The following is a 25,771-nucleotide window of genomic DNA, read 5'->3' as shown; positions in this document are numbered from 1 at the left end:
GAGAATCAGTGATTTACAGGCTCAGAATTGTTAGGCAAAGGCAACTTAATGGGTTTGGCAGCTTAACAGGCTAAGGTAATTTAACAATTTTTGGGGAAAACATGAAACTGTAGCTCCTTGAAAGCCATAGGTAAAAGCATTTTTTGTTGGTTTCATTGTTTGAAAGGAAATTAACTTAGATGCGGGAAAATATGCCATTTCATGTGGCTGTCAGACTGGAAAATCTTTTGGGAAAATATCACAACAGTAACTTCAGACTGGAATGTAAACAGAAAGAGAAGACACTGAAATCTGTTTAAAAATAGCTTGAGCTTGCAAGAATTACAACCTTGGATTTTTACTGCTAACCTAAAACTAATCCTACACGAATGAGTAGATACGACCCACAAAGCATGTGCTATAATTTTACTGCTCAGCCAAAATGTGTTTTTAATTGTCAAGTCTGAAAGAGAGAGAGCCATGAATTAACAACTTAATTCTTCTGCTCAAAAGAAAACTAGTAGGTCTGAGAATCAGAAGACTTTGCATAGGGCACAGGGATAAGGCATGTGCAGAAAAACGGAGTGGAAGAACTAAAGTCTGGAGAATAATGTACTTGGTGCAAACAAGAAAGTGGCAAAAATTATATGCTCCTCTTGACAACAAAAACAAAACAATAACAACAAGAACTCAAACTCTCCTTATTCAATTATTCTGTTTTTCAGTTTCTTTCCTTGGGCTGTTCCCCCTACATCGATCTGCTCCTACATACAAGGATCAGTTTTTTCACCTTATTTTTCCTAAGTGTTTCACTTCACAGAAAGAACCATCAGCAAAGAGCAGAAGAGCAGAGAACTGTTTGGGTCATAGTTACAAACTGCTGTGAAAATCGATAACAAAACTTTTAAAATAGGAAGATACAGAAAACACTACAACTACTTAAAGTTGCACCCAGTAATCTTCAGGAAAAGCCTCTGGTACAATACCTTAATAAAGACCCTGTCATGGAATGTAACTTTTTTCTCTTACATGAGTTCTTTTTGACTCAAAGGGTTTTACTTTTCTTTTAAGTACAGTACCTGGATTAATGTGTAAAGCACAGAGATAATTTAATCTAGAGCTGTTTAGAGAGCCAGTGAACTTTTCCATTTAGTTATTTTCAACCAATTTCCTTAGCAGGCATTGAGTGATGATGTGTGGCTAAGGGAATGATCAGGCACAGTGTTTTTGTGAATAGGAGTAGAGTTTTATGTTGTGATTACAGCAATTATTTCTCAGCATGAGGCAGGTTTGAAGTATTGACCATTGCATTAGAAAGGTGCTAATGTGACAATGATACAGAAATGGTGAATGAAATACAGATGAATTTCTGAAGCATTATTGAATTGATTATCCTGACTGCATTTACTACCTGTTTCAGTCTCAAGCTGAACAATACTTGAAAGCTATAGGAAAGTATTAATTCCACTGAAAGACTTTCTGGAATTGGGCCAGTATAGTAATTCTTTCATTTTTAATTTCTTTCTTCCTTTCTTTCATGTAATTCTTGGGAAAAAAAATGGGTTGAATTCACCAAAATTATCAGTGTAGATTGCATAGTTAAGACTGACTTGTGGGACTCTGCATTTGCAGCTGAATGCTTAAGGCTAACAGCACATTGACATTTCCAGCAAGACTCCTTATTCCGAGTTTATCCGAGGCTAGGTACAGTGTGTCTCAGGTAGCTCCATCATAAAGCAAATGTCTTCTGCCTGTATGTAATAACTTATCTACCTGACATATTTCCTCATTACAGGAGATTTATTGTCAGTGTGCTAGGATTTAAAGGGTTAGTCTCTGGAGACAGATTTGGCTCTTAGAGAATTCAGGAGACTTAATTTCAAATTCTACCCCTTGTCCAGAGCAAAAGGCTGATTTACCTCCTTGCTTCCCAAACCCAGTCTTTATCACTTGCAAGACGTGGATATCAGCGTATGTACTGAGCTAAAAATGCTCAGTCACTCTCCAGTAAAGCTTTATTTGGAAGGATGGCAGAGAAGTGAAGAAGAACTAATGGTTCAGGCTGACTAATATGTGGTGGTACTGGCATGAAAGCAGCCCGTTTTTGTTTCTCTAGCTCACACTCTTTGTCTGCTGTTTTCTTAAGTGGTCTTTGAGCTTTTTGATCATCTGTGCATTAGCAAATCTGTCTGTTTATATGCGAGTGGATGGAAATGTTTTTATGGTAGGTAATGAATTGGATAATTGCACCAAGCATTAGTGTTTAATGTATATCTGTAAATACGGACTAGCCTTTAGCAATCTGAGCATATTCATCCAGTGCAGTGGAAAACATTTGCAAGTGATTTTAATTTAAAAAGAGACGTTAAGAACAGAAATGGGACGTTGTACATGGTTGTAACTTCTCAGGCCTCTGGAGGCCTTCAGTTTAGGGTTGATCACGGTAGCTTCTGTTTCATTTACATTGCAAATGAAATCTTAGGGTATTTTTCTTCATTATGTTGTCAGGCAGTTGAATCTGCATCTTTGCTGCACAGACGTGGCCTGTTCAGTGGAGACGTGCATACATTCAGATAACAGAAGTACAGGGCTGATATCAAGCCCTGCAACATCTGCTGAATTCACACGGGGAAAGGGAATATGAAAACAAATACACAAAGGGCACAGCTACTGCGATGGTAAATATTATTTTTTCCATGCCACACCCAAGCCAAAAATAGAGACAGAAAGGACCTTAACAAAGCTTTATTCAGGTTTCTGGAAGTGGAAAGTTTTTTTTCTTCTGATCTCTAAGTGAAAAGGGCTGCCAGCTTGCTTTAAAAATCTGACACTGCCAAAGCCTTACACTTGTTTTACTGCAAGTAGATCAGAAGAATACTTTTACTGTGAGCAGATCAGAAGAGTAGCTCCTCAGGAACAACCAGTCTTAAAATCGCCTAGAGAACACTGCTGTCAGGCTTGAATGCTGTAAGAAATGTAGGAGCTGCTTAACACTTTTTATAGGAGAAGAAACTGTGGGTCCTGTGGAGCAGTACAGATAGGCTGGTTGGCACTGAGGTGGCTGCAGCCCAGACCTGGGAGCTGCAGAAGGTGAAGGGAAGAAAAGTATTAGTCTGCTGCATGGGCAGGACATGGGCCCCTTGTTCTGTGTCCTGCACTGTTGCACAAGGTTCAGGTGCGAGTAAGGTTGATAATGCTGGGCACTCCCAAATCTAATAAAAGTGTTGCAAGAAGCTGCGGGATGAAGGGGGAAGTGAGAGCTGTAAATACAACCATGGCAATAAATTTAACTATTGCAATAAATCCTGGAGAATAGCTTTTCAGAGAAGGAAAGGACATACTGCCAGGCAAATCCCTGAATCTGTGGGAACGTGGTTCCATATAGCTCATTTGGTACACTCCTTCTGCTCCTGCCTTTAAGTAGCCTCCATAGACTCCACATCAGAGTAGACATTATGGACATTAATGTCAACCTATCTGGGCAAAGTGTCTTCACACCCAGATGCACCCGTCCTGGGCAGGGAGTGTAGTCAAAAGTGAAATAATCTTTTCCTATGTAGTCTGGAGATCTTCTGCCCTCCTTGGGCAGAGATGAGCTGCTGTGGCACTGAAATTTATGCTGGTAGCAGAGCACTGGGCAGATTTGTGACAGCACCAGCACAGCCTACGCCAGGTCACGTATTCTGCTCCTGGCCTGTGTATGAGGATTTGGTACTATTCCCACTGGTGTCAGTATGGAAAGGTCCTGGAGGAGGCTCCAGGTTGAAAGGTTTTTCAGTCACTTGGAGTACATTTCCTCCTTCACATTGGGTACTCTCTTCTTTTCTACTCATCTCTTGCACAAAAGCAGACTGTCTGCTATAGCAAAGCATTCGCCTTCTTCTCATAAAATACAAAAGTTAACTGCTTTTTAATAACAATGCACAGCTTTCTTTCATAGCCGGGGAATGACTTAAAGTAGAGCCAGGCCCATTTGGTTTCACCAAAAAAAAAAAAGTAAGCCCCAAGGAGATGGCTTGTTCCTTGCTTTCCCAAATGGAAAAATAACTTATGTGAATTAATAATAGACTATTTGACCACAAATATTTTTCTAACCAGAAAGCATCTGTGGCTTTGCAGCCAACATCTGTGGTTAAAGTGAAGAATTGGAAGTTAAATAAACTTTTGTAGAAACTGTAGACAAAAACGTCACACAAAAAAGGAACCTTAGGTCTTTTTTTTTTTTCTTTTTTTTTCCAGCTTCCTGCTGTAACTGATTAAATGTTTAGTTTCCAAACTATGTACTCAGCTCTTAATAAAACTGTAAAGTTCCTCCATGTGTCTGAGCAAATGTGACTTAGAGGGAAGATCGAGGAAAAATTGCTGCCTTTTTTTTCCCCTTTCCAATAATACCTTTTGACCTTTCTGCCAAAAGTTATTTTGTCCATTTGATATCAAACTTTCAATAAGTAAAACTATGTCACTTTTTGTACCTATTTTCCACAGCAATATGTCCGGTTTGCTGGAATTCGTGCTCCTTAGCTTTGCAAAATCCAACCATGTCCATGCATCATTGCTTGCGTTTCTTTTGGTGGAAGAATGGGGCACACTCTGCTGTCAGGTGGCAGATGGACAGGTTTTGGAAGAGGAATTTTAAGTTCCAAGCAAATATTTATTATCTGATGACATCACCTTTCAGTGGGTTGCATGTGTCAAGTCTTGTCCCCACCACGTCACTTGTGAAGTGATGGTTGTGTGAGATGTTGACAAGGCTGAGATTGTGTTTAACTAGATACTGTGCAAACACAGAAAAAGGCCTCCCCTTCCTGTAAAATGTGAATGAAGGCTTTCCTGAAGTGGTAGAACAGCATGGAGACAAAGCAGACCTTGGTCTCCTGTGCAGGCCATGCTTGCCCTGAGGTCTGCTGTTTGCTGGGGCACTGGGCACTCTGTTCCATGACCAGACACTTCCTCTTTTCTGTCTGTCTTTCTTGTTCTGCACATGTCTGCTAAACAGAGACCACAAAGACCTTCTCTATCACTTGCCTGTCTGGTCTCCTTCCCTGTTATATTTTATGTGCCTCAGATCCTGTACTTGGTTTTCTGCTCATTGGGGAGGAAAGGATCACACTCTTGCCTATATGAAGCACCTTGGTTGAAAGCAGATACTTCCTTAAGTGTTTCCTTGAGATGTGATAAGAACAACCATGTAGTTAATGAAGAGCCTTAGCACTCAAAAATATTTCCTTTGCATGGTGATCACTTTCTACCTGGCTTTCCAAGGAAGCCACTGCTGCATTCACTCACAGCTTTTGCTCTGTCTTCCTGCCTACCTAGAGCTGCAAGAAAATGAGCAGGTTCACGATTTGCAGTATAAGCCTTAAATCTGATACAGGTTTCCTGAGATTCACAAGCATTTTGGAAGAGCCAGGATAACTTTTAATCAATATTTTGCTTAGCTCTGGTTTTGGGAAAACAGAAAACAATTCCACACTCATGGAAGCATTTTAATTTTTATGTTTCCTTGGTTTTTTCCAAAGGCTGAAGATAAAAAATTCTCTCTTGGATTTGCGTGAATCTCGGTTTCAAAGAATATCTTTTCTAGCATACAAGATGGAAGTCTTTGATTTGTGCATCCTTCCTGTGAACAATACTACATTTGGATGTTGTGTTGAGGGACATGGTTTAGTGGGAGCTATTGGTAATAGGTGAACGGTTGGACTGGATGATCTTTTAGGTCTTTTCAAACCTTGGTGATTCTGTGATTTGATTCTATGTTGAAGTGACAGAGCAGGCTAATAGGTTGGGTTATATCATTAGAAAAAAAAAAACAAACAAACACAATAATTAAAACAATGTAAATTACTGTAATGATTGTAAGATTTTTGGTATAATGAACATCTGAACTGCTAGCATGCTTGGAGTAAACTCTTCTATATGCCTCTCTTTGGAAATGAGCTACTTCTTGCCCTCATTCAGTATCTGTTTGCTCAGAGTGACTTTATCATTTCTTGTGTCTTTCACCCTACAAAGACATGTTGTGTAATCAACGTTCAACAGATTTGCCTGCTCCTAAGTGCTAGCTTTCATAACCCACCCAATTTGTACAAACAGTCTGGCCTTGGCAGGCTGCTCCCCATATGTCAGTTGGGTGCAATGCTCACCTTAGGAGAAAGCTTGTGTAACAGAATGGCTGTGTATTTGGGGTCTGTTGTGTTTCTCTTATGTTTAGATTTTGCTTACTAAATAAGCCCCTTATCTACAAGAGTTACTGAATAGATAAATGTGTATAGATTTTTGTAAATAATTTAAATTCAGAGGTCAGTTATAGTAAATTTAAAACAGTTGTTTTAAAACATGGTTGTTTCTTTCTATATTTTCATCTGCTTAGTGAGCTCCTCTGCTGGGAGGTGAGCAGTACCCATAGCTGGTAATAGACTCAGTGTCCCAGGCTGGACCTACATCAGGTTGAGATGGCCACTCCGGGAGTGAGCAACTGTTTTTTAAGCTCTAGTGATAAACTTGTTGGAGCTCCAACTTCCTTGGGTTTATCTTAAGTACTGGTAATGATAAAGCAAAGAAAGTTGAGAGCTTATCTATCTGTAGCAAGGTGTCATAGGTATTGTTATTCTCCACTTCTTTTTAGTATACACTAGCATTATGTGCAAAGAGGAAAAAGGGATAGGTTTTCTAGAATAAAATGAAGAAAATGTACATTGCCTGCAATTACCACCTGCTATCCGAGGAGTAAAACTATAAACACCACGTACTCCTTTTATGCAGTGAGAATCCCCAGGGGGTGGAAATCTAAAGGTGCACTGAGATCTTCTAGTAAATATAGATTTTGTAGCTCTGGAACTACAGGTAAATGGTAGTTTTTATCGTCTACAACTAAATTCCTATAAAGGGGTAAAAGTGGTACATATGGCCCCATGTGAAAATAATTACAGTTTAGAGAAAAACTGTGATGAAGAAGATCTTTGTGAATAAAGTGCTGATGCCGCATCCTGGACAAATCCTTGGGCAAAAGCTAAAAAAACTGAACTGCAATATTGCCAGCAATTGTCAGTGAAACTTCATCACTTAATGGATATGCTTTCATCCAATTTAACTTCTCAATTAACTGGCTGCCTTTCCTTCTATTCCCCGTTTTTGGTTTTGTTTTTAATAATTATTATTTTTTTCCTCTTTTATAGAGCACTGAAATACTCTCCCCACCTGCCTTTTATTTGCTTTTGTAAGATTTTTTTTTTTTTTTCCTTTTAAATGCATCAAATTGCAAGAAGGGAAATCAGAAATCATGAAAGTTCAGCGAGAAAGCCACATCCATTAAAATATACTTTCATCAGAGTGACTGAAACAATGTGCAATTCATGGTATAAGTAAAGTCAGAAGAGCTCTAAATCCCTTCAGTTCAGACGTCAGACACATTAACTCCCCTTTTACCTTACATACTCTAACACAACAGTTAGAATAGCTAAGAAATCTTTAAAATATTAGTTTTTCTGTAGTTACATTTCGTTTAAGAGCATTGTTTTGTATGGATTTCTGCTGAGCCAACCGAGCACATAAACAAAACTGATTTTACAAAAGGTGAAACAGGTGAGATCTGATATTTTCCAGATGAAAGTTAGATTATTTTGAGAGCTAAAGTTAAGAAAGAGAGTACACAACATTCCCTACAAACAGTTTCTCTTGAAAGCACAGTGTTGTAAGTTAAAGGAACAAGAACTTCTCCTACCTGTAGCTTTTGTCCTGATCAGGAAGTGTTGCTTTTTTCTGACTGCAATCTTCCATGGCTTAGCTCGGCTCCTGCATTTGAATGTTAAATATGTAAGAATGCCTTGTTTAGCTTGGGAGTTTGCATGACCTCTTAATGAGACACTGTAGTTAGTGTCATTGGGTATTAAGTCGTCATGTGACTGCAGATGAAAATAAAATCCTTTAAAGTTTGCATTTAATACTTCCTAGAATCTGTAACCCTTTACCTGCAAGCTGGATAAAAACCTGACAGAACTCACTGCTTTCTAGCCAGGGTTAGAAAAGGAATGGGAGGGATTGCATGTGCCGAATAGTTCTCCGCTGGGACACCCGCTCACCACAACCACAACAAAGTCCAAGTCTGTCAGTGTGTTAACACTGTTATTTGCATATTCTTAAAATGAAATCTTCTCATGCCACAAGCAGTGCTGAACAGCTCTGGTAAAAATTTCTTCTGTTGCATCAGAGTATTGCCGAGCACAGAAGTTGAGTCCCACTGTTCTGGGTGATGCTCTGTAGAGGAACTTTGCTTTAAGGTAAGTGTTTGCAGGCACCCCCTAATACTTACTGATGAAAGTTGCTGACTTCCCTGGGATCACTTTGGTTTGGGTGTGGTGTTCCCAAATGTGCTATGAAAGATGTTCTGCTGCTGCAACCCAGTTATGAGAGCGTTCCCTGTGCAGGAGGAGAGAATTGACTTAAGCAATATCTGCAGGCAGCTGCGTCAGGTGTTTCCCAGCTGTAATCTTTAACGTGAGTAGATGTGTAAGTGGAAACTTGAAGAAGAAAAAATGTCCTGGAAAGAACTGGCACTGACATTACATTAGGATGGGGGTTCCAAAGCAGTACAAGCAGAGATAGCCCACTTGAGAACACTTTGCTAAACCCTCTGTTTATGGTTATATGAAGCCTGGCTGCTATACTGGTAGAGGTATTGTTCTCACTCCCAGTAACTGTTCACTTAGAGTGACCCTCTGACTGGTTGGAGCTTGCACCCCTGGCTTCCCAGTGGAAGAGGCAGGCTGGAGTACTGCTTGCCTTACTCATGCGAAGTAGCCTCTTAAAATCTCACTTCATCAGTGAGCGGGGTTTGCCTTGTGTTTCCCCTCCTAGACACTATGGTGAGGACAGTATGGCTCTTCCAGATTCATGTCAGGGGTGGTCTGGGGCTGCAGTGTGGGTGGAGGGGCAGCAGGAGCACCATCTGTGCCACCTGTCCCAGTGCAGAGCAATGAAGCTGCCTGCAACACCACTGCCCAGCAACAAAGTCATAAAAACTTCTTTGGATCTGCTTATTTGAAGCAGAGAGTTGTGCTGTAATGTAAAGGCAAACATTATCTGCAGCTTGTGAGTCCAGCAAAGCTCTGCAAAGCTCTGTGGCAGACTTTTTCCATTCTTTTTTAAATTTGTCTAAATTATATTCTACTTATTTATTTTTGCTTGCATGCTCTTAGCATTGGCTGAAAATAATCTCCTGTTCCTGAAATCTGACTTTTCCTATAGGCATGTGCAAGCTGTTAGAATCTCTTTGGGCTGATAATTAGGTCAGGTTTTTACAGACGTGTCTTGGATGGAGTGTCAAACCACAAGTAGGATAATATTTTTTTCCAAGGGAAAAGTAGTTGATATACTCAGCCAGCAGAAACTCTATTTTTCCTCTAATCTCATTGTAGACTGTTTTGATGGTGTTTTTATTTGTTTGTTTGTTTCTGTATTTCTTTTTTTCATTTTGAAGGATATTCCTGTTGAGATAACACTCTGCCTTGATAAATTACGGCCCAAGAGGTTAACATCATAAGTTAGATACCATCAGCAACGTGGTCTTACAGTGGGAAATGCTGGGCACTTAACAGGCAATTCAATAATGGAGACAAATGACAACAGACAGTTCTATTTCTTTCAGGATCTTCTGTTTTCATCTGTGCTTTGGTGTTTGTTTTTTGTTTCATCCCTTGCCTTGCAAATGTTATGTATTTCACTTCAAGTCTGTTGACTGGATCTCTTTTAGTCCCGAAGCTTTCCAGCATACAAAGAAAACCACAAAATTCACATGGAATCAGAACTGTGGCAAGAAAATCAGGTGATGACATTATGTATCAATTTTGTATGCTGTGGTAAATGAAAGAGCTGTGCTGGTGCAGCAGTGTTCTGTAGTGAAAGCCATGCCAACAGGAAAATGTGGATGTGCCCTAAATTTGCCCTCATGTATTCCCTGCTGAGGCTGGAGATGGAATCCCTGTTCTGCAGACAGGTCAGGTGTTGCAGGTAGAGCTGCTGCAGTCATTTGGAGGCTTTGCTGGGTGGGATGGAAGTGTCCCCCACGCAGGCAAGCAGGACATTGATCTGGGACAATGGGGCTGCAGAGGCAGGAAGAAGAGCCTGCTAGAGGATGTTGTAGCAGTTGCTTTGGGAACCATTTGCAATTTTAAGGACATGCTCTGCTGGAGTGGTTATCTAGGGTTATTGTGCTATGTTTTCAAGTAAATTTAGTGTTGTGTGGATAGTCCTCCATACTGAAAGTCTCCTTTTCAAAGCAATCATAGAATCACAAGATTGGAAAGGACCTACAAGATCATCTAGTCTAACTGTCCTCCCTTTAACATACCAACAGAAAACCACTAAACCATATCTCCTAGCACCCTATCCAGATGCTTCTTGAACACTGCCAGGGATGGTGACTCCAGTGATGAAGAAGGATGGTTGTGTGAACTGCTCCTCCTGGAGAAGCACCTGGCAAAGTACCTCAATCTATGATCCTTAGGAGGATCATAGAATATTCTGATTTGAAATGGACCCAAAAATATTATCCACTCTTGGCTCTACACAGAACACACCAAAATTCAATCTCCATATCTGAGAGCACTGTCCAAACACTTTGTGAACTCCAGCAGCTTGGGACCATGACCACTGCCCTGGGGAGACTGTACCATGCTGCTCTTTCTTTAGTGCAGAACCTTTTCCTAATCCCCAGTCTAACTCTCCCCTGACACAATTCCATTAATTCCCTTAGGTCTGTTGCTGTCATTAGAAAATAGAGCTCAGTGCTGTCCCTCCATTCCCCTTGTGAGGCCACCATGAGGCCTCCCCTTAGCCTCCTCTTCTCTGGTCTGAACAAACCAAGAGACCTCAGCTGCTTCTCACACACTTTGTCTTCCAGACCTTTCACCATCTTTGTTAACTTCTTTCAGCCTTTGAGTTTTGAGAATTGACATTGTGATTTAGGACCACACTGTGATCATCAGCGGCTTTGTAGAAGTCTCCAGACTACCTCCAAAATGCAAGGAGTGGTGTTTGGTGATCAGGCTGGAAAGGCGAACCAGGGGAGATAATGCAGTCCATTGCTCTTCCTGCATCCAGGTGGAGCTCCACAAAGAAATGCTGAGTAATATCTTTAACAGGGTGTAATAATTTTAAAGTAGGTTCATATTTATAACATAAATGTATGGCTTTTAATAACAAGTCCTTGACAGCTATCCAGAGGTCCTACTTCACATTTTGATATTTATGGGTCATATTTGTGAATATGTTAAAAATATGTGAAAAAATAAAATGCACTTGATTTTATAATTGAAGAAATAGGGATACATAACAAAAATCTGTCATTTTGCACTTTTAATATTTACTGTAAAACATTGAATAGTTTTATGTAGCAAAGTTTTAGTAGCATGGAGAGCTGTGGTGTGGCCTCTGTATGAGCCCAGAAGCTGTCCCATGTTACCTAAGAACCAAATCCATCCAAGGTGGATACAGCATATCTTTTAATCCCTTATGAAAAAAAGAAAACAATGTGTCACAAAGACACATAAGCATCACATCAGTCAACTTGCCCTGAAAAACTTTCAGTGTAAGTTTTTGACAGTCACAGCAAACTCTCAGGACTTTAAACTGATCTGGGGCTGAAATAGTCCTCCCCCTCTTTCTTTGTATGACCATTATTATAGTGGCAGATATTTGTTTCAAACTCCCTTTGTCACTTGAGAAAATTTCTGTCACTACAGGTTTCTGAGTAGGACTTGCTTATGCAGCATAAAGAAATCAGGGCAGGAGAAACACAAACCTGAAAGCCTTCTGAATGCCTTTTCCAAGCTACCTGTTAACTCACATTTTGATGTTATCTGCTAGTAGCGTGAAAAAATTTAAATGGCCACAGGCCGTATGAAATGAAGTCACGGGCCGTGCATTCCCCAGCTGTGGTGCAAAGGAAATGACTGATAAAAATATTTTTCCTAGCTGACCTCTGGCTTACCTTTGTCAGCCAAAGAATTTCCGGCTAGTTCCCCACTAAAGCTTTCTTGCAGCTATGGCCTATTCCTAGAGCCTCGTGTGTCAGAAAATATGGACCTTCATCTGATCCTGTTTATTGATGCACTTTAGATAAAGAATGAATGAAAGCTTTGTTCTGGATATGCAAATAATGCTCCTTAAGAGAAAGTAAATTGCCCTGTTCCTCTGAAGAAATAGAATAGCACTTTGTATTTGGGTCTCTCATTATTAAAGAAACTGTTTACTCTCTATACAATAGTATGGGGGTGCTTGTGGTCATATTTGTGAGAGGGCTGTGGAGCACTCAGTCTTGCAGCAGCCAGTATTTGGACACCCTGCAGCCTGATAGTGTTCAGAAACCTACCTGCTGTGGTGGCTCAGTGTTCATCTGACACCTGAGAAATAGACTCAGAAAGGCGGAAAGCTGAGTACAGATACACTGAGGTAGATTCAAAGTGTAAAGAGGAACAGGACCTAAACAGAATTCTCAGTGAGATTATAGATCCAATACTAGGCAGAAGGACTTAAGTAAAGCAAGAGTCGTGTATGTTTGTCTTTCTTACTATTTTACAATTAAGAGAAATAGGAGTGCTGCCCCACTCTTGATCCTTGGTCAGAACATGTGAGACTTGAGACTAAGGTTCAAAACACAAACACAACACTTGTTCTGTTTTATATACAGCATTAACTCTCTTGTGCCACCCAGCTGCTTTGACAAAGGCCCAAATCCCCTTTTTGACCTGAGTTGAGGGAAAGACTGCTCTCACTGGCAGGTTGACCATCTGTTGGGGACTGTCACCAGCCCCAAGATGCTGTACTACCATGCAAAACCATGGTGAGGCAGAAAACAAGAGAAGCAAGTCTGAGTACACCACCAATAAACCACTTAGCTGAAGTGGTGCTATGTTCTGGTACTGCTTCTCAACAAAGAATGTTTCACTGTTTCTGTTTTGTTCTGTTTCTATGTTATGTTCAGCTATTACCCAATGTTGGTCACTCTGCTGGCAGATAAGAGATGTATTTTCACTCTTTCTAGACCACAAAGGAATTGACTTTTTGACATGCAGGTTATGCACAAGGACATCAAGACTGGCATGAGTGAGTCATGCCCTGTTTTTGAAAGAAGATGGAAGGAAGGTTGCTTACCTTCAAAACAGGAACCTTGGAGGAGTGAATTCCAGAACCACTTGCAGTTCCACAGCTCTTTAGAGGAGGGGGATTTCAAGCACTCCCCACTTTCCTGGGCTTTTTACTAGATAGGTTACACATATTTTCTGTCTGTTGAGTTACAAGCAGACAGCATGTAATCTAGTCATAAGGAGAACCTAACCATGCTTTGCAAATTTTAGTGGCTTTTTAATGTTTGATTTAGTTAACTTTAATGGGAAAAATACTGGAATTCTCCTTACAAAATAGCCCTTAAATAATCATTAGAATACAGGCTAATGGGAGCTGCAAATGTCTACAACTATGTCCCTCTACCAGCGTGAAATCTGCTGTTGTGGAGATGGCCAACATACACTCTGTACAGCATTAATTTAAAGTCTTGAGATATAGTGTGAGCTGAGACTACAGTACACTAAAATGCATTATCCTACTGGAGCTTTCCCTCAGATTAAAACTGCAAACACATACGAGCCTGTTTCCTTTGTTTATTAGTACAAACAATGCATACACAAGACTGTATATTGTTTGAAGACTGCAATAGATTTCTAATTTAACAACTCTGTAACAAAATTTAACTAAATTTGACATTTATGAAAATATAAATCTCTGATTCAGTAGGTTTTTCCCAACAATACAAAGTTTACATAAAAACATTCAATATGATCTATTTGTTGCAAACAAGTTAGGAAAAATCATTCAAGTCACTTAATATACTATGTTGGCTTGTACATAGAACATTCACACACTACATTAAGTTCCAGCTTAGCATTCATTTCTTGGAAATCTGTGGCATGAAGTTCTCATTTTAAAAATGAAACTGTTTTGCTTGAACCATGTGAAAAATTTTCCTTGGATGTGCCATCTTTAAGATACGTAAGGAGGGAGATGTCTTCCTCTGCTTTCAGATGATGTCCAGCATTTCTTTCACTTGGATGAAAGAGAATTATTTTTTTTTAAGCATTTGTCGTTATTTCACAATTTCTGCCTTGAAACTGATAAAACTGTACAAAAGGCTTGGAACAGTTCTAAAGCGGAAAGTGAAGCTTGTAGGTAAGAAAAAAACATTACAAATTGGAACAATAAAGAACCTTTGGGCAGCATTTGCATTTAGTGGAGAATTAGCACATATACAAGCGGTCCCAGAGTGTTTGGTCATCTGATCTGTATTTAACATGGGAAAGAACAGAAATGATAGTAAGGCAAATGTTTTTAAGATTAAAACATGGCATGTCTTAAAACTTTCTATCAAGAGTACTTTGGGAACACAGGAGATACTTTAGATTTTCTTACATCAAAATGGACAGCCATCTTTTAACATATTCATATGTTCAATTGTTTATCTGCAATGCCCTTTGTCTTTGAAAAGTTTTTCTTAATGACTAACACACACTATGAAGACATATAACTTCCTCAAACCAAAAACGAAGACCCAACTCTATATTCCTTTTATGATCTACATTTAATCTTTTTTTATTTTATTTTATTTTATTTTATTTTATTTTATTTTATTTTATTTTATTTTATTTTATTTTATTTTATTTTATTTTATTTTATTTTATTTTATTTTATTTTTTTATCACAATACAGAAACCTGAAATCTCTGCATGCAGTTAAAAAAAGAAATCTTTTAGTCCTTTCACTGAGGAGAACAAGTGTCTGTCACCTCACATACTGTCACATTTGCAGCTGACTGGTACCTATGCCTTTCAACCCCAAATCAATCCCAATTAAAAGAAAAAAAAAAGTATTTTTAAAATGATGATGGAATGTATCAAGTGTTCCAGGTTGGCAGGTGACATCTTGTCATTGCACCATCAAGCAAGAAAAATACATTTTTGCAAGTGGATATAAAGTTGGCTGTTATCTATAGATTCAGCTCTGACCACTTGTAGGCGACTTAGTTTATAAACAGTGGTCTGCCTCTCCTTTCTGATCACATGGAACTTTAGCTCTAGTCAAAGCTTTTTGTCAGTCGCAGGTAAGATCAGTGAACCTCTGTAATAGCATAACAATTTTCAAAGTATTGCTAGAAATTGTTAATCAAGGCCCTGGTAAAATCTTGGTCTGAACGTTGTATTCTGTAATTAAAAAAAACCCTGCAGCCCATTGCTTAAATATTTGCTTCATGTTCCCTCCCAGCCCACCCTCCCTCCCCCCCCCCCCACCTTTTTTTTTTTTGTGTGTGTGTGTGTTTGTGTATGTAAATATAAGAATATCAGTAAAGAAAGAAATAGCTGGTCTGCCCTCTGCTGTTAATGTCTTCCAAGAAATGCACTGATTTTTACTTGAATTCAGAAGACAAATCTATGTATGTATACTATTACTCAGGTAAACTAGTCCGGACAGATGCTCAGTTGTCAGAAGCAAAACTGTGTCCTCTGCAGTCTATGGCTGAGCACACCTTTTCATAGCAATAGCTGTGTTTTTTGGTTGGTGTTGCTTCACTCACCTCAGGCTCTATAACTGTAATGGGGCTATCCCTGGCAAACACTTCAGTTGATTCCCTCCATATGCAGTCTGCAGTCACTTTGAAGCTATAATTGTGACATTTTGGTCTAATCACTTGTGTCGTGTTGTTGAAAATCTGACGGCTGTTTGAAGTAGCAATTTTGATTTTCAGTGCTGCGTCAACTCGATCCACTACAGTGTAAGTGCCTATACTTCCGTCATCAAATCCAATAATAATATTTAAATGTCTCTGTGAGAGTGTAAGGAAAGTGGGAGTCTTATAAAGAGAACAGGCACCAATGTTTTTGCCGTCCGCTAGCCTCATTACAATTAAACTAGAGATTGCACCATTGTCATCATCTTCATTGAGAAAACAGATGTACACAAGATAGCGGCCATCACGAGACAGCCTTTGCCGCCAGATAATACCTGGAGCGTGAACTACACGTAGTTTTCCACTGTGTAGATCAAGCACATTGATGTTCTCATCACCACGGGTTATAATTCCTAGCTTGCCATTTGGGGACATTTCAAAGTCTTCCAGATTTTTCAAGAAATTGGTAGGCAGTTGTACACGTCTGCAGATGACTTCCTCTGTTAAGCTCCAGATGTTCACAGTTTCAGTAGATGTTATAAATACTATAATATCTGGGCAGTCTGGTATCAGTTTGACATCTACAATGCTTGCACCGTCATCACAGCAAAACTTCTTGGTTATACTGCCTGTCCAGAGACTCACCGCCAACACTTTATTCTTTGCCATTCCAACCACAAATGTATTTGCAGTTGTTATAAATGCATTCTGTAAGGCAACTAAAATATTGCAAACCCTATGTCCCGTGGCCAGTCGCCAAACTCTGGATGCATTTTGCTCACAGAGGGAGACTACAAACTGATCATTATGAGTTATCATTAGCTCCGAGATTTTTTGCCCATTAATGCGAAAGATGTTTTCGCCACTAACAGTGTGCCATACATACTGGCTGCATTTATCATCTGATGTAATCATTATTTCTCCAGAAGAGGTCAGCACACAGTTTTCAACAATACCTTCGTGCTTGAATATAGCTTCAATATATCCAGTACTGAAGTTCCACTTGTGGACAGAATCTGATCCATCCAATGTGTATATTAATTCACCTCTGGCTGGCAACACCAGTCTTTGGATAGGTTTGCCAGATTTGTCAATATTGGACATAGCAGTTATGATGTCTATATCCCAAATAGAAAGGACACCACTGGTAGATAAAGATAGCAGCATGTTATGATGATTTGATTTAATTAGCCTGACTATAGTTCCTGAGATTTCCTGTAAGCTCGCCATACACTGTCCCGTATCTCTTCTCCAAACAAAAATGGCTGAGGTATTTTCCATTGAAGCAATTATACAGTTGCCATTTTTGGACAACACAGCAGATATAAAGCGCTCGTTGTGTTTAGCTCTGAACTTTTCAGCTACCTTCCACACATGAGTGTCAAGAAGCTCAATGCTGAGAGCTTTACAAATTAAAATTGCACTTTGGTCTTCAGAAAGCTCTATGCTGACAACTTCACTGTCATCTCTCCTGCAGTCAAAGTCATCTGTAAGCTGGGGATTTGTGATCTCCTCTGTATTCCAAACAGAGAGGCTGCCTTCACTGTCCACCATCACCATTTCTTGGGCCTTGTCCAGAATGAGAAGGAATTTCACAAATCCACCAGAAAATTCAGAGGTTACAGTGGCCAACTTTTCTCCACTGCCTAAGTGAAAAATGGTTGTTGTGTTCAAATACTGTCCACAGAAGGCATAAACTCCATCTGGAGAACACTGAACACAGGTTACCTCGTACCAGCAGTGGAAGTGATAGAGAGGCCAGCCATAAAGAAGGTCTATTACAGTGATGTCTTTGCTGGCTTCCAGCCATGCAAGTGCATGGTTGACTGATAATGTAAACCCATTTATAAAACTGGAGGCCCCCCCTAATCCACAATGTTTTGATCCCTTAATTTCCATTTCAGACAAAAGACAGGAATTTATATTATCATATATCAAAAGAGTGTTGTTTGTTGTAGCCACTACAAGATACCTTTCATCACTAGTAAGTTTCATCCCTATGATAACAGATGGAGAGGTTGTAATCTGCCTCAGTAGCTGGCGAGTCTCTACATCCCAAGTGCTGATGGAACCATTTTCCAAAGCAGCAATGATTGTACTGGGATTAAAAGTAGGCAGAATTTCAGTGACATGCATGCAGCTGGATGAGAGTGGCAGGCGCTCAGGGCTGTAAGTTAAATCCATGGAAGAATGCAAGGGAACGATAGAGCAGTACTTGGGCCCATCCTTGTCGCATTCTAAGAGGAGATGTCTGAGTTTAGGCAGTGAACTTACTACTGGCAGAAGCCTCTGCTGCAACTCAGCAGAGAGTGAGCCTGGGTATTTTACTACTTTGAACTTGATACTGCGTAGGGTACTGGCCAGAAATTTCAGTTCTTTTTCCTGTGAGTAGGTGTAAGCCAGTTCTATGTCAGAAAGTGCTTTATCAAACTGCCCTATTCTAATCATGGTGTACAGCCAGCTGAAGTTCATAATGACTCCATACAGCATATCATCTGTTCTTCCACATCTTGTCAAGTGATGAATAAGCTCTGTCATTTTTCTATGATTGATAAAAAAGATGTCAGGCTCTAAGGGATTACACTGAAAAACCCATGGCTGATCAGGTGCCTGCCTGTCAAAAGCAATCTGATCCATGCAGTGCTTTTCTTCCTCATGCAGGCCTCTACTATCACGGTCAGGGCAACTGTTCAAATATTGGTCATTGCTGTAAAAAGGTTTTCTTCGTCCACCTGACCAAACACCAAGAAAATATTCCGCCATGATTGTGTGCATTTCCTGCAAATCTTCTTCATTGTTCAGATACAATTTCTGTGCAATTAGGTGCAAGTGTCTGTTTGCCCAAAGAAGAAGGGTAACATTTTTTACTTGTCGCTCTATTAAGTATCCCTGCAAACCCTCCTTAAGCCTTGCGATGTATACATATGGAATTCTCAGGGTGTTACTTTCTCGGATACTCTCCCTTACTTCATACATAACGCTGTTGTCAAGGGCCAAAATATCTTCCAGTTCCATTTCACTCAGGCCAGATTTGGACATAGTGATGTAGCCAAGTGCTCTTGACAGTAGTCGTGGTCCACATTTACTTTCCAGTGACCAAAACAACTGTTCTATGCTTTCATGTACAGTGACACAGAGGGAAGACTCATCCACATCTTTGTGAGATCTCCAGTTCTTGACCTCTCTGAAGGTTAAGTTCACAAACATAGGCAGTGTGCACTTGGAGAATGCTTCATTGACATAGATTTGTTGCCCTGATGTTACTTTTCTTTTAACTCGCAGCAGCTGATGTTTCAGTACTTGGCTACACATCTTTCTGTCCCTTGCAATCAGTTCAATGTAGTTGTCTTCTTCGTGAATAAGGCACCTCAGTTTTTGCAGGATCCCATGTTTGTTTGGCAGTGTTGACAAAATTATCCGTACAGAACGGGGAAGGTGAATGGGAAGCCACCAAAGCTTCCTAGCATCATCACTATCTGTTAGCTGTTCTAGGGCATCGAATATTATCACCAGTGGCCTGTGGAATGAAGACTCATTCAAGAGATTTATGAACAAATCCCGGAGGTCATGAATCTTTTTTGGGTAACTTTGCACGAGGCAACGATAATTGACTGCTAATTGTTCACAAATGCTTTGAAGTATATTCTTCAGATCTATGCTTGTTTCAGTGGATCCCAAAAATCTTATAATTACCACAGGGTCAGAATCAGGTCCCATCTCTTCTTGCAGCCAGGAATAGGCCTGGAATACAGAGCATTATTTAGTTAGGATCTAAACAAAGCACAGTAACAGGGTTTATATACAGTAATAGCCTACATATAAATAAACATTTCTAAACGTGAGTGGTTGAATGGAAATGCTCTCAACAGTAGAGCTTGAGGCTGCTTTTGATTTCAGTGCACTGGAAGAAATTTTTATCTTATGTCATCTTTGGGTGTCCTGGCTAATATCCCAAAACACTAAAGCCCAAATCTATAAGAGGTTTAAATCTATGGGGATCTGAGCAGAATTTAGTCCATAAATCCCAGGTTGCTCTTCATAAAATCCATGTCTCACTTCTGGAAATCAGTAGTTAGACTGGCTGGGCAGACCATTTTGGCACCTAAGCTTGTTTAATATTAATTCCCAGCTGAGTATAAATACATGCCCTGGCAATTTTGTTGGACAGGGATGGGAATATAGTATTAAACATTCTTAGCTGGTTACTTTAATTCCTGGCCCAACAGAGTGCACTCTCTCTTGGTGTGCCTGTGGCTCTTTTAAGCTGCCACAATAGGTAAACAGAATTTCTTGATATTTTTTTGGTTACCATACTATAAGCAAGTGAGGAATGTGGCTCTAAATCCTCTCAGTCTATGCAGGCTAACTTGTTCAGTTCTCTCATATGCTAATTCTTTTCACTCCACTTGAAGTTATTACAGAATGTTTTAAGAGAAAAATGTAACCAAAGCCTTTGGGTGAACTTATGTAGTGAAATGAGATTTTGAACTGCAAATCCCTATTTTATGTAGGCAACAAATGTGAATCCGTAGGAAATCACATTTGAGAAAGGCAGGATTTTAAACATTATTGTTCCTTTGTCTATTTCCTTCTGGTTGATATGGCTGTTTCCCAATCTACTGTGCCAAATTCTCTGGGCACCCTCTAGGGAACTTAAAGTTGTGAATTTCAGCTGGAGTATTACGCTTAGAGATGCCAGCTTGTTTTTTTGCTTTTTGTTTTTTTCCTTCTGCATCTGGTTCTGTGTTGCTCAGTATTTCACCTCAGATCTCTGTAGTACTCAGCTCAGTGGCTGAAGAAGCATGACAGATAAAAAATGTATTTTTGCTAATTATTACAGATAGTTGTAGGTAGTGTATCAGACTAATTCTGGAGTAATTTCTGATGAGAATGTTAAACAAGATAGCATACCTTGGAAAGGCATGTTGTATTTGTGAATAACATTAAAAACAGCATATGATGTTTAGACAGTTCCAGGTTCATAGGACTTTAGTGGAACAAAAGGGAAAGAGATCATTCTAAAATACATGTTTTTAACCCTACCCACCTTTTGAAAGCTCTAATAAGTCTTTTTAAATTCACTTGGGTATATGACATAGACATGTTGTTATTAAAAGGCAGTCCTTTTCTGAACATGTATACAATAATATGCACTATGTGAGTTTTATAATCTTTATTTTACTAAGCTGGCCTATACACATTAATGATCCTGGCATCACCATTTTATGTAAGGCATTTATTTACCTTCTTTGCCACTTCGGCTAATAAAAGAGTTTTCCCTGTGCATGGTCCTCCGTATATGATAAGAGGGTTAATGTGTCCTATTTTGCTAGGTAGAACATACTTGTGAACTATGTTTAATGCCTCACATCTGTATTCATAAAAAGTGGAGTATGTTTTACATAGTGATGAATGTTGAAGAACTTCATCATACAGCAAGTCTGTCTCGGTGTCAAAATTCTGCTGTACTGTTGCCTGGATTATATCGATCATGTCTTCATAGAACTGTTTACCAAGTCCTTCAATGTAATGATTTTCCACTTCTTGGGAGTACCCCAGTTTCATGTCACAGTGAGTGACGGATGTATACACTCTCAGATTGGAGGATGCAACGATGGTAGGAATGAATTCATCCCTGAGCTTGATCAGTTTCTCATGAGCTTCGGGATCTCGTAGAAACTTCCCAGCTGTATGTACCACATCCATGTATTTTCCCATCTCTGGAATTTTAACAAAACGCTCGATGTTGGCAATTTTCCGAATGTAGCAAACACACTTCTTTAGGAAAGCTGGTGTTTGTTTACCCAAGGCAAAGTCAAGTTCATCTTCAATAGCTGAGGATGAAAAGAGAACACAGAATCCCTGTTATCTTTTCTTTTTAAACAGTATAAGATCCTGCCCTCCTCCACCTTCCCCTCCCAACATGCAGACTCTTTAATGATCGCATCTGTTTTCTGTAAGAAGCAGAAAAAAGCACAGAACAATTGCTGGGTATTTTCAGAAAGGCTTCAGCCTCAAGCAAGCATAATGAGCATTTTTTCCACCTTGATCATGTGAGAAATGCCAACAGAAATATATATTTCCATGTTTGTGGAAAGTTTGGTAGAAAAGGTAACACATGAACATACAGAAATAGTCTGAATTTTACCAGAGGAAAGATATCTCTTTGCTTGGCTGTGTTTCATTTTTCCTTTTTCATACAGCAATTTCACAGCAGTCTTAAAAATCTTCTTTATTTCTTCTGATATATCTTGCCATTTGTTCTCATTCATAGAGTTTGAAGAAGGTTCCATCTTTAAAAAATATCCATAGTTAAACATTAGGCTACAATACACACATTTACAACTTCAGAAAGTAAAGACCCACTGTTCAAGGTCAAAAATAATATGGTAGCAGAGAGGCACATTTGCTAAAAATAAGTGAACAAGTTCACCTTTTTATATTGTAGATGATCATGATGTAGATTTCACTTTAGAATAATAAAAGTTATCTATTTGAATAGTTTCTGAATTCCTCCTGTAGGAAGCTGATGAAATATTCTCCAAGAATAAGACCAAGGAAACCTTTGTCTATAAAGTATTTTGAGATGCAAGCCAGAAGTAATGATATTAAAGAAGCAGTAATACTTCTAAAATTTATTTTTCCTATTAATGACAGGTATTAATAATAATAATTAAAACTTGGATTTCAAAATTGAAAATGAGTTTCCTAGTACCTACAGCACTTCATATTTGAAAAAAAAAATATTAAAAAATGGGATTTTATCTGACATTGCTTTAGTGCATACATTGCTATAGTAACAGTAATCTTAGTACCATTGGTGAGGGCCTGTGAGATAAATTCATTATTGCCTTTAGAGGGTACCTGTCAGATACCACAGTGGTGGTTTCTGTAACACAGCTGGCAGTTGCTGCTGTGTTACAGCAGGTGACATGTTGAAGGGGTGCCTTGTTTTCCTGGAAGCAGGAGGGTGCAACAGTAAAAAGAGTGGCCCCAAGGGCTATGTTCCTTAGCAACTTTCTTGACGTGTTCAGAACAGTTTGTCTTTTACTACTTTCACTGTGTTTATGTGATGTAACTCTGTGTTAGCTTTAAGTTACAAACATCCTTCAGTAAGTCCTGTTTTTCATTAGCTTGAAGAAAGGTAAGAACTTTTAATAACAAATAGAAGTTGAGCTTTATTCAAAAGGATATTACAGTAAATATCCAATATATAGAAACATAATACTGTATTCAACTCACTAAACATGTCTGTGTTAATGTCTTTTTAATGTAGGAGGGTAGAATTGAACCTTGGGTAGCACATAATTTTTAGTGTCACCAATTAACGACAAATGCATGTTTGAAAAATGATAATTAATGGTGTTGGAAAATCTTCCCTTAGAATGCAGTTATTAAGTTAAAAGTATGGGAGGTGCCGAGGGATTGCATTAGGCACTTGTGTCACTCATTCTTGCAGAGCTTTTTCCACTGATGGAGAGGAATTTTTGAAGGAGGTGAATGAGACTTACTGTATTCTGGTAGCTCTTCAGCATTTCAGATTTTGGCCTGAGGTAATATGCTGGCGGCACTGCGTTCTCATCTCTGCAGTACCACTCTTCTATAATTCTGGTCTCTAGCTTGGCCTCCAAGGCAGCATCCAGGATCATTTCAAATTCAGCTGACTCCACTTCCCCTGGGATGCGGATGTTCCCATACTTCTCTCCCAGCAGGCCCTGTGTATTTGTGGGAAATAGGGATTAAATTTTTCTTCTCAGTGATGTGAAAGCCCTCCACAGCATCTGAATTTCATAAATATCAGTATTGTAATAGTTTCATGACTTTGAAATTAACAGAAAGGAAAACACACAATGTAAGATAAATGATATTGAGATTATTGTGTTGCACTCCATCCCACTATGATCACCTGGTGGATTTTCAAGCAGATGCACTATCCTTCTTAACATTAACCAATAGTAAAAATACAAAGGCATTCAAAAGATGTAATTAAAAAACACCCAACATATTTTCTTATCACAGCTTTGAGTAATGTATTATTGATTTCCACTGGCGGACTTTAATCAGAAATGTAAAATCAGATGTAGGAGGAATCCTTTTCAGTGGACTACAGGATATGAATGTACCTCTGGATTCTTTACCACTTGGCTTTATTCTTAGCTTTCACTGTAATGGAACACAAGATTTGATGTTCTGCTTGATGAAAATTCACATGAGGTTGGGTACATCTCACATTAACGTTATTAAAAATGCAACTTCTACTAGGAATGCCAAGATTGATCTTGTGTAACTCCAAGTTACTTTGCAGTCTTGTATTATCATGCTGCAAAAAGTATTCACTGTCCTTGTCCCAGCAGATGTCCAGGGAATGCACAGTGGAGAAAGGGGAAATCGTTTTGACCAGTATTAAAACCCAGTTTATTACTTAAGTGCATGAATTTGGTATAAATGTAAAGATTTGTGGAAGTCAGTTCTTAAATTGTGTTACCTTCAAGACTGAGGCATAAAGTATTGATTATAATGCTATGAAGACATTCTCTATAACTTAGTTTTGTAGTTTTCTGTCTATAGATATTGAATGAACTTTTTGGAAGATAAAGCTGTAGGACATTTCTGCATTCTTTCTACAAAATTGTGGCATGTTTTTGACCCTGCGATTTATTCTGCATTCAGATGTTGGCACACAGCAGTCATTGAGAGTTCTCACTTTGTTTAAAATTGAATTTCATTTTTTATTTCTTTTCTCATTTAAATATATTCAGTAAAGATTCTGAATTAATGAGAAGAAACACTTAATGTGGAGAGGAACCAACAGTATCAGCATCTTGATTTTCATCGGAAAGATCTATTAGCAAAGTAATGCTAATGCAAATATAGTACTACCCTAAAAATGTAAATGACCTTGTTTGTAAATAATAAAAATCTAAGTAATCATTATTTTTAAACCACTCGTCATAATGAGAAGCTGTTCCAAACTTTTTTAGCTGTAACTAAGCCCTGCAAATCAATAACTGATTATGATGAAGTTTTGCTGGTTTTAGAAGTGTGACGCTGCTGACATCCGTCTCTGAATCCAGTTGTGTTGGCAAAAGGTACTCAAGCAGCTCATCCTGTTAGTTGCCGTAGCCTCAGATCAGAGATATCAGAGCACTTAATGCAAACACTTCCTAACCTGTTTCAGACAAAATGTGACCACAGATTTTTCTAACCTGACTGACTTTTGCCTGGAGCAGACTAGGGAGAGCACACGTGAAGTGCAGTGCTGGCTCTGATGGCAAGTGGTTGGTCTGACAGCCTTGTAATTTAGGAATTCTGAAGCTGCAGAGGTTAAACACAATATAATGTTATTTTTCTCTTATCAAATGAGGTTAATTACTCTACGGCGCTGAACTTGTACATTCAGAGTAATTTAGAAATCTCATAAACTTCTCTTAGTGGAGCTTTGCTATGCAAATTTTTAAATTACCTTAAACAGCAATTCATGAGGCTACACTTTTTCTAAATTTAAGTCCAATGGGGTGTCCAAGCAAAACTTGATAGTTGAGCCATTCATTAGCAGTATTAAAATATCAATTTTAAAAGGTCTTGTTTTATTGCACTGCATTTCATTTAAACTTATTTTGGAGGTTTTTTTTTGTTTTTTTTTTTTGCTTTTCTGGTACAGTTCTCATTCCACTGTATGAGAGGTGAGAAAAGAAAAGCACTACCTTAAAATTTAAACACAGATTTTCTTCCTTATCTGTTATTGCAACAGATATATATATTCAAGGAATGACTGGATGTTGTGCTGAGAGACATGGTTTAGAGGGAGCTATTGGTAACAGGTGAACAGTTGGACTGGATGATCTTTTAGGTCTTTCCCAACCTTGGTGATTCTATGATTCTATATAAGCAATCCTGTATAAGAGATCATCTTCCTAACCACTTCAGAAAAACAGAAAAAGAAGGTGGATTTTAACATGAACAGAATAGAATCATAGAATCCTTAGAGTCGGCAGGGATCTTTACAGGTTGTCTTGTCCAACTCCCCTGCAATGAGCAGGGACACCCACAGCTCAGTCAGGTTGCTCAGATCCTGGTTCA

General features: G+C 39.0%; 2 protein-coding genes across 4 annotated transcripts in view; both read right to left on the bottom strand.

Moving 5' to 3' along the window:
• PGCKA1 (PDCD10 and GCKIII kinases associated 1) overlaps nucleotides 1-7,836 on the bottom strand; it is a 43,453-nt gene extending 35,617 nt beyond the window's left edge. The window contains exon 1 of the mRNA XM_072336177.1: nucleotides 7,700-7,836. The gene's annotated coding sequence lies outside the window, so the exon portion shown is untranslated. The remainder of the gene's footprint in view (nucleotides 1-7,699) is intronic.
• Nucleotides 7,837-13,627: 5,791 nt separating this feature from the next.
• The window catches only part of NWD2 (NACHT and WD repeat domain containing 2), a 48,393-nt gene continuing 36,249 nt past the window's right edge, over nucleotides 13,628-25,771 (bottom strand). For 2 of the 3 annotated variants that reach the window (XM_072334091.1, XM_072334093.1), the window contains 4 exons: nucleotides 23,203-23,406; nucleotides 21,840-21,984; nucleotides 20,936-21,525; nucleotides 15,334-19,432 (listed from right to left, as the gene is read on the bottom strand). In XM_072334091.1, the coding sequence (XP_072190192.1) occupies nucleotides 15,500-19,432; nucleotides 20,936-21,525; nucleotides 21,840-21,984; nucleotides 23,203-23,406 (4,872 nt within the window). In that variant the 3' untranslated portion in view covers nucleotides 15,334-15,499. Of the gene's footprint in view, nucleotides 14,311-15,333; nucleotides 19,433-20,935; nucleotides 21,526-21,839; nucleotides 21,985-23,202; nucleotides 23,407-25,771 lie in introns of those variants that run through there. The other variant, XM_072334092.1, reaches the window with a different exon arrangement.

This window comes from Excalfactoria chinensis, chromosome 4 (assembly GCF_039878825.1).
Source record: "Excalfactoria chinensis isolate bCotChi1 chromosome 4, bCotChi1.hap2, whole genome shotgun sequence".
Taxonomy (NCBI): Eukaryota; Metazoa; Chordata; class Aves; order Galliformes; family Phasianidae; genus Excalfactoria; species Excalfactoria chinensis.
The sequence above is the reverse complement of the archived record's forward strand: the minus strand, read 5'-3'. Positions and strand labels throughout refer to the sequence as shown.